Genomic DNA, 14,627 nt, shown 5'->3' with positions numbered 1-14,627 from the left:
TCTCTGCAACAAGTGTGTTTGTTTTCTTTTGCTGTAGCTGTAAAAAGAAAACAAACTTAGAACCAAACTAATTATCTAACTCTTAATAACTCATTTATTTTGCATGCTTGGTAATGCTCTCTATGTTCTTTTTAGATGATGTTTGTTCTGTTTTTTTCCTTAACTGTCTTGTTTTATATTATCTTTTACTTAAAAGAAACCTCAAATTGTTTTGGAAATAATTGCATAAACAATGTAAAACTTATCTCTAGTAGTAGTACTATTTTATTGCTCTACACACCATTTTTTAAATAGTCTTTCTCTTTGGATGTATATTGATGGCTAATTTTAAATGGGAGATTATTTCAGTATAAAAATGAGTCAATTAAAGAAAAAAGAGTAATGATCTTCTAAATACTGATGTTGGAAAATGCAGATTTCAAAACTACCCACTCACACAGGAGCAACTTGAATAATAAGATTTGTGGAAAAACTAGCTTTGGGGATAGGAGAAATGAGGACATTTTTAGTCATAGAAAGAGCTATGTTCTTGTTTTGCTCATATGTTTAAGTTGAATTAAGTAGTTAAAGTATTAAGGAAGAGTAAAACCAAATCAAATCTCTGACGTTTTCTTTTTGTCCTAAACTACTTAGATGCTTTCACATCGAGAGAATCGTACAAAATGGAAGTTGTCTTCAGACAACCAGAAGTCTTCAGTTCAGCAACTAAATATTCAATTAGAGAAGGCAAAACATGAATTAGAAGAGACTCAGGGTACATTAAGCAGTCTGCATAAACAAGTGCAGGACAAGAATGAAGTGATTCAAGCTGCCAATGAAGCATTGCTTGTTAAAGTAAGTGAAATGTAAAGTATAGAAAACTTTAAAGAAATATGTTTCTTATGCATAAAATTTTAATTAATTAATCCTTATGTTTCTTATACATTTTGCTTGGATAAAGACTATGATAGGGGCATCTAGGTGGCACAGTGGATAGAGTGCCAGGTCTTAGGGCTCATCTTCCTGAATTCAAATCCAGCCTCAGATACTTACATAGCTGCGTGACTCTAGGCAAGCCACTTAACTCTGCCTCAGTTTCCTCATGCTCATGTAAAATGAGCTGGAGAAGGAGATGGCAAACCACTCCAGTATCTTTGCCAAGAAAAACCCCAAAGAGTCAGACATGACTGAAAAAACTGAACAACAACAAAGACTATAATATGATTAGTTGTTTGTCTGTTTAAGAAAAAAGCACCCAATTTAGGTAGTGATATATTGTCTCTATTAATATGGTATATTCTCTCATACTACTATAGGGAAAATGTTTTGTGAACTTTTAAATACAAATTCACCTAATCCTGACCTACCTACTTTAGGTAGGTATTGTTTTAGTGTTTGATGCCAATAAAAAGTTGGAAAATATTTTCAGAATTAATAATTGTTAAACTGTTGAAAAATCATAAAGTTTCATTATCTATTACTGGATTTGAGTATTAGCACTAGTATGTAAATATCAAACATATAGTTAGGTGTTCACTTTTATTTATTTTTCTCTGCTTCTAAGGTTTTGGAAATTAGAAATTATTATTAGGACACAAAGATAAAACATGCAATGCTGCTGGTATATATGTTAAATTTGTCAGTTAAGGCCTAAGAAAAGAAGAATATAAACTGGCTGTTTGAAAATCAGGAAGCTCTTTTAAAAAAGTAATTTTTAAGTGCAGTAGAATGTAAAGTTACTGAAAATCTAAAAACTCAGCTAAGAAGACTACTTCTAAAAAATTAGGAGCACTTAAATGCCTTTTCTGATGTGATTTTCCCTGTTATCCACACTAATGGAAGCTTTTCTGAACACATTTTTTGTACTTTTATTGAATTACGACTATGTTCTGAGAAATTATATTTTAATTCCTTTAATTTCTTCTTTAATTTCTAAAGCTAACATTTCTAGTACGATATTGAATAACAGTGGTAATAATGGACATCCTTGTTTTCACCCCCGATCTTATTAGAAACGCTTCTAGATTGTCCCTATTATATACAATGCTTGCTGAAGGTTTTAGATAGATGTTACTTGTCATTTTAAGGAAGACTCCATTTATTCCTTTGCTCTCTAGTGTTTTCAGTAGAAATGGGTGTTGTATTTCGTCAAATGCTTTTTCTGCATCTATTGAGATAGTCATATGATTTCTGTTAGTTTTGTTGTGGATATGGTCAGTTATGCTGATAGTTTTCCTAATATTGAACTAGTTGTGCATTCCTGATATAAATCCTACCTGGTCACAGTGTATTGTCTTTGAGATAAGTTACTGTAATCTCTTTGCTAATATTTTATTTAAAAATTTTGCATCTATATTCATTAGGGAAATTGGTCTATAATTTTCTTTCTCTTTTTTGGCTCTTCTCAGTTTAGGTATCAGCACCATATTTGTGTCATAAAAAGTATTTAGTAGGACTCCTTCTTCACGTATTTTCCTAAATAGTTTATATAGTATCGGAATTAGTTGTTCTTTAAATTTTTAATAGAATTCGTTTATAAATCCATCTGGCCCTGGAGATTTTTTCTTAGGGAGTTCATTGATGGTTGTTTAATTTCGTTTTTTGAAATGGGGTTAAGTATTTTATTTCCTCTTCCGTTAATCTGGGCAATTTACATTTTTGTAAATATTCATCCATTTCACTAAGATTATCAAATTTATTGGCATACAGTTGGGCAAAATAGCTCCTAATTATTGTTTTTATTTCCTCTTCACTGGTGATGAATTTACCCATTTCATTTTTGATGCTGGTAATTTGGTTTTCTTCTTTCTTTTTTTTGAATCAAATTAACTAAAGGTTTATCTATTTTATTGGCTTTCTCATAAAACTAGCTCTTAGTTTTATTTATTAGTTCAATAGTTTTCTTAATTTCAATTTTATTAATCTCTCCTTTGGGTTTCAGAATTTCTAATTTGGTATTTAATTGGGGATTTTTAATTTATTCTTTTTCTAGCTTTTTTAGTTGCATGCCCAATTCACTGATCTCTTCTCTCTCTATTTTATTCATGTAAGCATTCAGAGATATAAAATTTCCCCTAAGGACCGCTTTCACTGCTGTTTTGGTATATTGTCTCATTATTGTCATTCTCTTGGATGAAGTTATTGACTGTTTCTATGATTTGTTGTTTGACCCATTCATTCTTTAGGATTAGGTTATTTAATTTTCAATTAATTTTTAGTCTATATGTAATTTTTATTTCATCATGATCTGAAAATGATGCATTTAATATTTAACATTTCTGCCTTTCTGTATTGGATTGTGAGGTTTTTATGCCCTAATACATGGTCAGTTTTTGAGTAAGTGCTATGTACCACCGAGAAAAAGGTATATTTCTTTCTGTCCCCATTCAGTTTTCTCCAGAGGTCAACCATATCTAACTTTTCTAAAATTCTATTCATCTCCTTAACTTCTTTCTTGTTTATTTTGTGGTTAGATTTATCTAGTTCTGAGAGGGGGAGGTTGAGGTCCCCACTAGTATAGTCTTGCTGTCTATTTCTTCCTCTGCCTCCCTTAACTTCTCCTTTAAGAATCTGGATGCTATACCACTTGGTGCATAAATGTTTAGTAATGATATTACTTTGTTGTCTATGGTGCCTTTTAGCAGGATGTAGTTTTCCTTCCTTATCTCTTTTAATTAGATCTATTTTTGCTTTTGCTTTGTCTGAGATCAGGATTGCTACCCCTGCTTTTTTACTTCAGAAGAAGCCTACTATATTCTGCTCCAGCTTTTACCTTTACTCTGTGTATCCCTCTGCTTCAGATGTGTTTCTTGTAAACAACATATTGTAGAATTATGATTCTTAATCCACTCTGCTATCCATTTCTGTTTTATGGGAGAGTTCATCCCTTTCACATTCACAATTATGGTTACTATCTGTGTCTTTCTCTCCATCCTATTCACCCCCCTCCTCTCTAGAGTTTTGCTTTCAACCACCACCTCCCTCAGTCTGCCTTCCCTTCTATTAGCTCCCTCTCTTTTCTTCCCCTTTACCTGTTCTACTTCTTCCTTCCCTTCTATTCACCCCATCCCTTTTCTTTTCCCTTTCCATTCCTACTTCCTATATGTTAGGTTAGATTTCTATACCTAACTAATTTTATTATTCCCTCTTTGAACCAAATCTAATGAGAGTAAGGTTCAAACAATGCTCATCTCCCTCCTTTCTTTTCCTCTAGTATATTAGGTTTTTGTGCCTTTTCATATGATATAATTTACCCTTGCTGCTTTCTCCTTTCCTCTTCTCCCAATACCAACCCTTTTCACCACTTAAGTAGATTTTTTTTTATCATCACATCAAAGTCAACTTATACCCATGCCCTCTTTAAATGTCATAATAACAATACAATTCTGAAGAGTTACAAGTGTCATCTTCCCTTGTAGATATGTAAACAGTTTGCCCTTATTAATAACATATCATTGTTTTTTTCTTTTGTGTTTACCTTTTTATGCCTTTCTTGAGTCTTACATTTGAAAGTCAAATTTTCTGTTGAGCTCTGATCTTTTCATCAATCACCTATTTCATTGAATGTCCATCTCCTCCCCTGAAAGATTATGCTTAGTTTCGCTGGGTAGTTGATCTCTGGTTGTAATCCACGCTCCTTTGCCTTACAGATATCATATTCCATGCCCTCCAATCTTTTAATGTAGGAGCTACAAGGTCCTGAAAGTAATCCTGACTGTGGTTCCATAATATCTAAGAGAAATTATATTTTAAACAAAACGTTGAAGCCATGTTATAAAGGACTGACAGAAAAAGGTTGTCTAACGTCTCCTAAAACTTATGTTTCCGTAAATTGTGTTGAGATGAGTGTAATATAAGACTCCGCTTATCAAGTATTCAGATGTCTAGCATCCTTGACTGTTCAAAACAGACCAGATTTGCAAGTCAACAAAAATACCTTGTGTTTATGAAAGATAGAAATTGCTAGAAAAAGCCTAAAGACATGAAAATGACAGAAAACATGACAATTGTTCGGTGAGCCAACCTGAAAAAAAAAGAGCTTTTTAGCTGGCACAGACAAGCCTGGAAACCAGGGAAGTGAGGCAGAAGAAGAGGGAGCAATCAGCAAATCTGCAGAGATGACCAGAAGTCAACCACCAGCCACTTAGAGAAAGTAACAGCCAAGCACAGAAATAGCCATGAGGGAACAAGAGAGGAAGCTCCCACTAGAAAAGCAAAGGTGGGGGAGAGGATGAGAAGACTCAGCCAGCCATTCCAGGACCTTCTGAAAGCATCCCTGGGTCACAGCACCGTATAAGAAATGCTGTTCTTAATCATAACCCTGGGTCATCAAGAAACAGCTACGTTTGAGTCCACATTACTTGTGCTTCTAGCAGGGACATATGTCATATATTTTAGATATCTGCCAAAAACTTTAAATGAAAATGTTATGACATAAAACTTTATGTTATTTAAGATAGCTCATGCTACAACTATGCCAAATAAGTACTATATAATGGACCAGCACAAGATAAGCTGCTACAGATTAATCATATTTTTCTTCTGTACTTTCATTGGGTTGGAAAGGTTGTAATTAAGCACGCTGGTTTAAAGGACTGACCCTTTGTCTACCGGTCTAGTGTCAGCAACCGATTTTGTAGCCTACTTTGCTAAAATGTGCTAATAGGACCTTGAAAGAAAAATTTGCCATGGAAAAAACTGGTAGTATGAAGATCCATCGATAGTAACCTGAACTTAGATAGATTGTAAAGATATTGAAAAGGCGATGTATATAGGCAAAGAGAAAGAAACACAGAAAAATTATATTTGCCTCATACTTTTCAGGTGCCAAATTTCAGAAAACTAATAGAAATTGAATGTTTATACAACGCTAGATTGATTTACTAAGTAACAATAATCTTCTTTTTTTCTCATAGCTTTCCTTATCATACGGTTTCAACTGAATTTCTATTCATGATAATTTCTGTTGATAAAAAACACGATATTTGGGTAGGCAACGCTACCTAATACACATTTAATGTCTTTTGGAAGTTCTGAAGGGGAGAATCATTTTTAATGCTTTCCCTTCTATTCATTTTATGTTAAGTAGTGTCTGTCAATATAAAATCAGTGGTTGTTTACTTTTCACACTTTCCTGTGTGTTGAATGAGGTAATGTAAATATTTTTAAAGGGCCTTCTGCTTAGCTATATATTGACTAAGAGGGTAAAATTTTGTAAATGAGAGGTAATGAGTAGTATCAACATGATTTTATAGCCTGCTAAGCCAGGAAGAACTTGAAAGCTGGATATAATAACAGGGCTTTGGTGCTGTGAAGACCCAGACTCAAGGCTGGCCTCTGACCCATCCTGACTACATGACTTGGGGCAGACTTCTCGATGATGTAGGCAGCTCTCTAAGACTAGAAGTTACAGAGAAGGTCACATCCTGCATCAGCAGAGAGTTTGCTCGCTCCGGATTTCCCTACACTAATGAAACCACAGGTCCAGTGCCTATCTTATTTAGCTCCCCAGTCCTGAATAAGGAATTAATCCTAACATTAATTCTGGAAAAAAGTTATGGGAAAAACTTAAAACAGACTTATCTTGAGTGGTTAAATGTCAAATCTACAAGCATTTCTTAAGCCTGCTATATGCCAGGCATTGTGCTAAGTACTGGGGATACAAACTAAGGCAAAAATAATCCTGCCCTCAGGGAGCTCACAGTCTAATGGGGGAGATGTAATGCACAAATGTAATGTACAAATAAGATATATGAAGGATAAACTGGAGGTAATCTCAGAGGAAAGGTACTAGGTCCCTCCCTGATTAAGGGGCACTAGGAAAGACTTCTTGAAGAAAGTGAAATTTTAGCTGAGACTTGAAGGAAGCCAAGAGGCAGAGATGGTGATGATAGAGAATTCCAAGCCTAAGGAAATTGAAAATTCATGCAGTCCCTTTTGACCCAGTGATACCACTACTAACACTATACCCCAAAGAGATCAGAGAAAGAAGAAAATGACTCATATATACAAAAATATTTATAGCAGCTCTTTTCATAACAGCAAAAAATTGGAGACTTAGGAGATGCTGTCAGTTGGGGAATAGCTAAACAAGTTATAGTATATGAATATGGTGGGATGCTATTGTGCTATAAGAAATGATGAAGGGAATGGTTTAGAAGAACCTGGGAAGAACGGTATGAACTGATTCAGAGTAAAATCAGCAGTACCATGGGAACAATTAATGCAATAACAGCAATACCATAAAGACAAACAGCTTTGAAAGACTTAGGAACTCTGATCAACACAATGGAACACAATGCAGTTCCAGAGTACTCATGATTGAAATGTGTTATCCACCTTTAGATAGAGGGGTAATGGACTCAGTTCAGATTAAAGCATATGTTAATTTGGGGGTTGGGGGACTTGGCTAATATGGCAATTTGTTTTTCTTGACTATATAGTTTTAATTAGTTTTGTTTTTCTTGCTTCCTCAATGGGTGACAGATAGGAAAATGGGAGGGAGAGAATTCAGAACTGAAAATAAAATAAAATTGAATTAGGAAAAAAGAAGAAACAGAGTCAAGAAATAGAGTATCTTGTTTGAGAAATGGTGGTCAGGCCAATGTTACTGAATTGTAGAGTATGTGAAGAAAGGAGTAAGGTGTAAGAAGACTGGAAAGGTAGGAAGGGTCCAAGTTATGAAGGGCTTTAAAAGACAGCTTCATACTCAAAGCTGTCTGAAATGGGATGATTCGCCTCAAAGAGTAGTGAATTCTTTTCTAGAGATATCTGTAGAAAGTAATTCTATACTGGATAAAAGGTGCAACTGCTTTCTTTGTGGGTCTGAAATTCATGCTACATGAGTGACCAAGTGTCTTATTTTTATGTAGGAATCGGAGGTAACGAGGTTGCAAGCCAAACTTTCTGGACGTGAAAGGACTGAAGGCTTAAAGTATCTACCAGTCTCACTTTTGTCTCCTACTGAAATTCTGTATGATATTCAAGACGCAAGGCTCTTCAAACAGCCTCAGCCATCATCTCTGAAATCTAGAAAATTGCGTCGCTCTATTAGTGCCAGTGACCTAAGTGTCAAGACTATTGGCAATGAAGATCTTTCTGAAGAACTCTTAGAGGATCTAAAGCAAGTACTCATTCAGAATCCTTTACCAACAGAAGAAGAGAATAAAAAAGATGCACTTTATACTCCATCAGATGTGTTCGACTCAGTGACATACGATCCAGAGGATGATGAAGCTTTTCAAAGTAATGACTTCACTACTCTTAGTGGAATGCTAAAATACATAAACAAAGAAGTGAGACTGTCAAAAAAGTCTTCAGTATCAGCATTTGGAACAAATCAGGTATTATGCCTGTGTGAAGAATATAGATTTGTCTAGCAGTGGGTAGTTTCTATATTGGGGAGAATATTTTCCAATAGAATTTTCTGTACTGTGAAAACTCCTTTTGCATTTTGCTTAAAGTTAACATTTGGGAGAAAAATTGGTATGTGTAAAATAATAGAGAATTTTTTAATTAGAAAGACTAAAATAATGACCATTTTTAAACATGGGTGGGAGTCTTCTATGGAGGGGAGATGATACACAGGAAAAAATGAAGGGCTGCACAAGGAAAAACTAATTTCTTTTTTGCTAGAGAAATATGAAACATTTGGCTTCTTTTAAAATTAAGAACAGGGAATATACAATTTTATTCAGTAAGTATAACAAATACTAAGAAATACACTTCAGTTTCACAGGGGAAGAGTTAAGAAGATGGCAAAAAGCCAGAGACACAGAAGAGAAATGGAAGGATGAAGCTCACAGAGAGGGCAAGACAGAAAAGCTCAGTAGGTTCTGAGGTGAATTGTAGTTAATAGAGATAAATTGCCCTTATTATACCTTGTTTATACAGCTGGGCTGTGAGCATCAGGATAAATTATTATTGCTTGTTACTGACATTTGAAGAGTTGATTGGATTATTAACTACTATTCATAGCTTTTCAGTTACATGCCCAATTCATTGATCTTCCTTTTTTTGTTTTATTGAGGTGAGAATTTAGAAAGATAAATTTTTCCCTAAGTACTGCTTTGGCTGAGTCCCATAAATTTTGGTATTTTGTTTCATTGTTGTCATTCTCTTTGATGATATTGTTGATTGTTTCTGTGATTTGTTTTTGACTTACTCATTCTTTAGGATTAAATTACTTAGTTTCCGATTAATTTAATCTATTTTTCTATAGCCCTTTGTTGAATGTAGTTTTTATTGCATTATGATTTGAAAAGGATGCATTTACTATTTTTGTTTTCCTGCATTTGTTTGTGAGGTTTTTATGTCCTAACACATGGTTAATTTTTTTGTGTAGGTGCCGTGTACCACTGAGAAAAATGTTCTATTCCTTTCTATTCTCATTCAGTTTTTTCCAGAGGCCTACCATATCTAACATTTGTAAAATTTTATTCATCTCCTTAACTTCTTTCTTATTTATTTTTTGGTTAGATTTATCTAGTTCTGAGAGGGGAAAGTTGATAGTTTACTGTTTTCTCCTGTAACTCATTTAATTTTTCCTTTAACAATCTGAGTACTATGCCATTTGGTGCATATATGTTTAGTATTGACATTACTTCATTACCTATGGTTCCTTTTAACAAGATATAGTTTCCCTGCTTATCCCTTTTAATTAGGTCTATTTTTGCTTTGTCTGAGATCATGATTGCTACTTCTGCTTTTTTTTGTTTTTCCTTCAGCTGAAGTATAATAGACTGTGCTCCAGCCACTTACTTTTATTTACTCTGTGTGTCTCTCGGCTTCAAGTGTGTTTCTTGTAAACAACATATTGTTGGATTCTGGTTTTTAACCCATTCTGTCATCTACTTCCTTTTCAAGAGTGAGTCATTTCATTCACATTTACTGTTATGATTACTACGTATTTCCCTCCATTTTATTTTCCCATTTATCCTTTTCTCCCTCTCCTTTCATCCAATCCCTCATCAAGAGTGTTTTGCTTCTGACTGCTACGCCTCCAATCTGTCCTCCCTTCTATCGGCCCCACCCTTCTTCTATTCCCCACCCCTCCTACTTCCTTGTGGGCTAAGATAGATTTCTGCACCCAGCTAAATGTATATATTATTCCTTCTTTGAGCCAATTCTGATGAGATTAAGGTTGAAGCATTACCTGTCACACCCCCATCTTTCCCCTCCATTGTAAAAGCTCTTCCTTTCACACCTCTTTTATGTGAGATAATTTACCCCATTCTATCTCTCCATTCCCCCTTCTCCCAATGCATCCCTCTTTCTCATCCTGTAATTTTTTTTTTTTAGATATCATCCTATCAGAGTCAACCTACACCTGTGCCTCTGTCCATGTGTACTCCTAACTGCCCTAATAATGATAATGTTCTTAGGAGTTACAAGTATCATCTTCCCATATAGGAATCTAAACAGTTTAACCTTATTGAATGCCTTATGATTTCTTTTTCTTGTTAACCTTTTTATGCTTCTCTTGAGTCTTATACTTGAAAGTCAGATTTTTCTATTCAGCTCTGGTCTTTTCATCAGGAATGCTTGAAAGTCCTCTATTTTATTGCATATCCATCTTTTCCCCTGAAGGATTATGATCAGTTTTGCTGAGTAGGTGATTCTTGGTTGTAATTCTAGCTTTTTTGCCCTCCAAAATATATTCTAAGCCCTCCAATTCTTTAATGCAGAAAATGTGGAATCTTATGTTGTCCATACTGTGGCTCCAAGATATTTGAACAGTTTCTTTCTGGCTGCTTACAATATTTTCTCCTTGACTTGAAAGCTCTGGAATTTGGCTATAATCTTCCCAGCAGTTTTCATTTGGGGAGGGATCTCTTTCAGGAATTTTTTCCATTTCTATTTTGCCCTCTGGTTCTAGGATATCAGGGCAGTGTTCCTTGATAATTTCTTTAAAGATGATGTATAGGCTCTTTTTTTTTTTATCATGGCTTTTAGGTAGTCTAGTAATTCTTAAATTATCTCTCCTCAATCTGCTTTCTAGGTCAATTGTTTTTCCAAGGAAATATTTCATATTTTCTTCTATTTTTAAAAAAAATTCTTTTGACTTTGTTTTATTGTTTCTTGATGTCTCATGGAGTCATTAGCTTCCACTCGACTAGTTCTATTTTTTAAGGAATTATTTTCTTCCATGAGCTTTGTACCTTTTTTCCACTTGACCAGTTCAGCTTTTAAAGGAATGCTTCTCTTCTATGAATTTTTGTACCTTTTTTACCATTTAGACCTATTCTGTTTTTTAAGGTGTTATTTTCTTCAGTATTTTTTGTGCCTCCTTTACCAAGTTGTTGATTCTTTTTTCATGATTTTCTTGAATCACTGTCATTTCTTTTCCCAATTTTTTCCTTTACCTCTCTTATTTGATTTTTAAAATCCTTTTTTAGTTCTTCCAGGAATTCTTTTTGGTCCTGAGACCAATTCATATTTTTCATTGAAGCTTTGGATGTAGCTATTTTGACATTGATGTCTTCTTCTGAATTTGTGTTTTGATCTTCCCTGTCATCATAGTAACTTTCTATGATCAATTCTTTTTTTGTTGTTGCTCATTTTTCCAGCCTAATTCTTGACTTTTAAGTCTGTTAAAGTTGGTCTCTGCTTCTGGAGTGGAGGGAGGCGCTGTCCCAAGTTTCAGGTTTTTCATGCTGCTGTTTTCAGAGCTAGTTCTGGGGTTCTGTAGGTTTTCAGTTCTTCCAGAGTGGTATGGTCTTAAGAGAGGTGTGGTTATTGCTCTCCTAGCCCGTGCTCTGGTTTGTGAGTGACCAGAAGAACTCTTTTCTACCCTGGAATTGTGATTAGGGTCCCCGCTCCTGCTACTGCTCCTCTACTCCCTGGGACTACAACCTGGAACCACAGAGTCTTGTACTGAGTGCCAGCAAAAAGTCCTTCTAACCAGTTGTCCAGGCTTCTTCCTATCTGTGAGCTGAGAGCTCCAGAAGCTGCTGCCTCCAACTAAATCACCTCACTGCCAACCTTCTAAGTTGTCTTGGGATGGAAAATTGCTTTACTCCTTCCTTTTGTTGGTTTTGCCACTCTGCAATTTGTTTTGAAGCTTTATTTTAAAGTTGTGTGGCAGGGAATTTGGGAGAGCCCAGGAGAGTCCCTGCCTTTACTCTGCCATCTTGGCTTTGCCTTAATTCATAGCTTTTCAGCTTTACTAAGATAATAGAATTATAGTTATCCCTCATATGTCACAGAGGCTAGGGGTATGGCACCCCCTCAATTTGGAAAATCTGTGTAAAATGTTTTGGCCCTTCCTTCATACCAGAGAAGAAGTCTGAATTTTTTTCTTTTTCTTTTATTGGGTATTAGAAATACCTTATTGTAAAATTTGGTGTAAATATTTGGTCATAGGCCCTGTATCGTCTGCTGGACTTCACGTATTGTCTGCAGCTTCCACAAAACTCCCCAAAAATTCCCCTTTAATTTCTTATGCCAACCCTCAATATATTGAAACCATTATTAGGAAAGCCATGATGTGGAAAGGATAACTATGGGATTTAGAGCTGGTAGGAACTCTAGAGATAAAAAGTTAGGCCCTTAGTTATGAACTCTAATCTTCTTCCTCTCTATTAAAAATATTTTTATTTCTCTTTGTGCCTTCTTATCTCAAAGGAAGAGGAAAGCCTTGCTTTTTCAAGCTAACATCTTGGTCCTGTACTTTCCATCCCATACTATTCCTACTATTCTAGAACCTTGCCACTTCCTTTAAGGAGGCTTATATATCAAGAAAATATTGACCTATATGAAAATCTACAAACCTGAAAGGGCTAGAAGAGGCAAGGGAGGGAAACATGGTAAAAGGCACTTAGTTGGGGCCAAAAGAAGAGAGAATTAGAGGCAGATTTTGGTGGGAATATATTACAAGTTACAGTATAATTCTTGAAGTACTGGGAAAATACACTACAGACTGCTAGAAGAAATACATGGTGAATTCCAGGAGCATATAAGCTTCCTGAAAGCAGAGGTTTATGTCCTTAGTACTTAGAACAATGCTTTACACACATAATAGATACTTAATAAATGTTTGCTGAATTGACTGGTGCAGATTACAAAGGTGTCACATACAGTCATAGGACATAGCTGTGATGGAAGACTTCCACTATCCAGGCATCTGCGAGAGAGATCTTTCTCTGTTAAAAGCAGAAGAACTGATAAATTCTTGCCATATATTGCTGGTAATTTCATCCTTCAGACACTAGAAGCCCTGAGGGGAATTGCTGTTCTGGACCTGATGTTCCCTAGACTTTAGGAAAGTGGATGTCAGAGAGTTCAGGGAAAGGAGAAGGCAAAAGTCTAAAATGGGATGTCAGATCAGGAATGTCTGAGAGGGTTTCAAGAATGAAATTTTGATAGGCAACCTAAGATAATTCTGATGAGAAAGAAATAGGGGTACCATCCAAAGAGATATATTTATATAGAGAACTCTTCAGCAACCTTAGATTTTAAAAGGACGTGTTGAAAAGTGTATATGATGTCAAGTAATTGGGTATGAATACAGAAGAGTAGAACAATCCTACGGTTTCAGCATCAGGAAAGGTAAAGCCCACTATCAGCTACTGTGGATAGCAAAAAGGTGGGGTTTGGTTATTTGAGATTATTATTTTTATAATATTATTATACTTTAGCTATGATGAAGGTAAAGGAAAGGATAGGACCCCTATCCTATGGAAATAATTCTTGCTTCAGGTGTTGGTCCAACTAGCTGACCTCTGAAGTCCCTTCCAGCTCTAAAGCTCTATGACTCTTAGACTGCTTAGAACGTATGGGAAGATAATAACAGACAATGAGAAGAAATTAGTTCAATTCAGCAAGCCTTTATTAAGCATCTATCATGTTCTAGGCATGGCTAGGAACTGGGGATACAAAGACATAAGCAAAATGTTCCTTGCATTCTGAGAACTTAAATTCTACTGGGGGAAATAACATTTTACACAGATAAGTAAATACAAAATACTTTCAAAGTCAGTAATTACAAAGTAATTTCAGGGATAGGGTAAAACAATAATAATTGTGTGTGGGGGGTGGGGGGATCAGGAAGGACCCTTGAGCTGAGCCTTGAAGGAAGCTAGGTATTTCAAGAAGCATTCCAAGAACAGCATTCCAGACATAGGACACAGCTCATGCAAAGGCCCCTAGGCTAGAGATGGAATGTTGTTTATAGCACAATAGCAAGTTGGTCATCATGCTGGACTCGAGTAAAGAGAGTACTTTAGCTGCCCTTAATGAATATGTTATCTGGCTCAGATCAACTGTATTCCATGAATTTTTGAATATGACTGAATCTACTGTTGATAAGCTTTGAGATATAAAGAGTAGGAAAGGTGTCACAAGAATAAAACCGCGCAGATGTGATTTTTTTTAAAAAAGGTAAATTTTTAAGTAGAGAAAGAATTGGGGAAATTGGGAAACGCCTTATGAAGGAGGAGAGATTTTTACAACTAGAAATGGGAAGAATCCATTCTAGATATAAGGGGACAACATGAGCAAAGGCAGAAAATGGCAAGGGATGGGAAAAGAAGATGTTAAGTGGGCAGTTTAGTTGGACATAATGGAATACCTGGAGGAGTGAGATAGGCAAGAAAAGGAGGACGTAGCCCAGTTATCAAATACCTGGTGGTGAGGACTTTCTCTAAGAG

At 35.5% G+C, this 14,627-nt stretch overlaps 1 protein-coding gene across 5 annotated transcripts in view; it reads left to right on the top strand.

Annotated features, from left to right (window-relative positions):
- Positions 1-14,627, top strand: part of CCDC18 (coiled-coil domain containing 18) — a 97,781-nt gene that overhangs the window by 80,059 nt on the left and 3,095 nt on the right. For 3 of the 5 annotated variants that reach the window (XM_020972027.2, XM_020972029.2, XM_078155013.1), the window contains 3 exons: positions 634-834; positions 7,851-8,321; positions 8,709-8,965. In XM_020972027.2, coding sequence (XP_020827686.1) covers positions 634-834; positions 7,851-8,321; positions 8,709-8,774 — 738 coding nt within the window. In that variant the 3' untranslated portion in view covers positions 8,775-8,965. Of the gene's footprint in view, positions 1-633; positions 835-7,850; positions 8,322-8,708; positions 8,972-14,627 lie in introns of those variants that run through there. The other 2 variants (XM_020972030.2, XM_020972028.1) reach the window with 2 other exon arrangements.

Source organism: Phascolarctos cinereus, unplaced genomic scaffold (assembly GCF_003287225.1).
Source record: "Phascolarctos cinereus isolate Bilbo 61053 unplaced genomic scaffold, phaCin_HiC Scaffold_5;HRSCAF=322, whole genome shotgun sequence".
In the NCBI taxonomy this organism is placed as follows: Eukaryota; Metazoa; Chordata; class Mammalia; order Diprotodontia; family Phascolarctidae; genus Phascolarctos; species Phascolarctos cinereus.
Note: the sequence above shows the minus strand (reverse complement) of the source record. Positions and strands in the feature narration are given on the sequence as shown.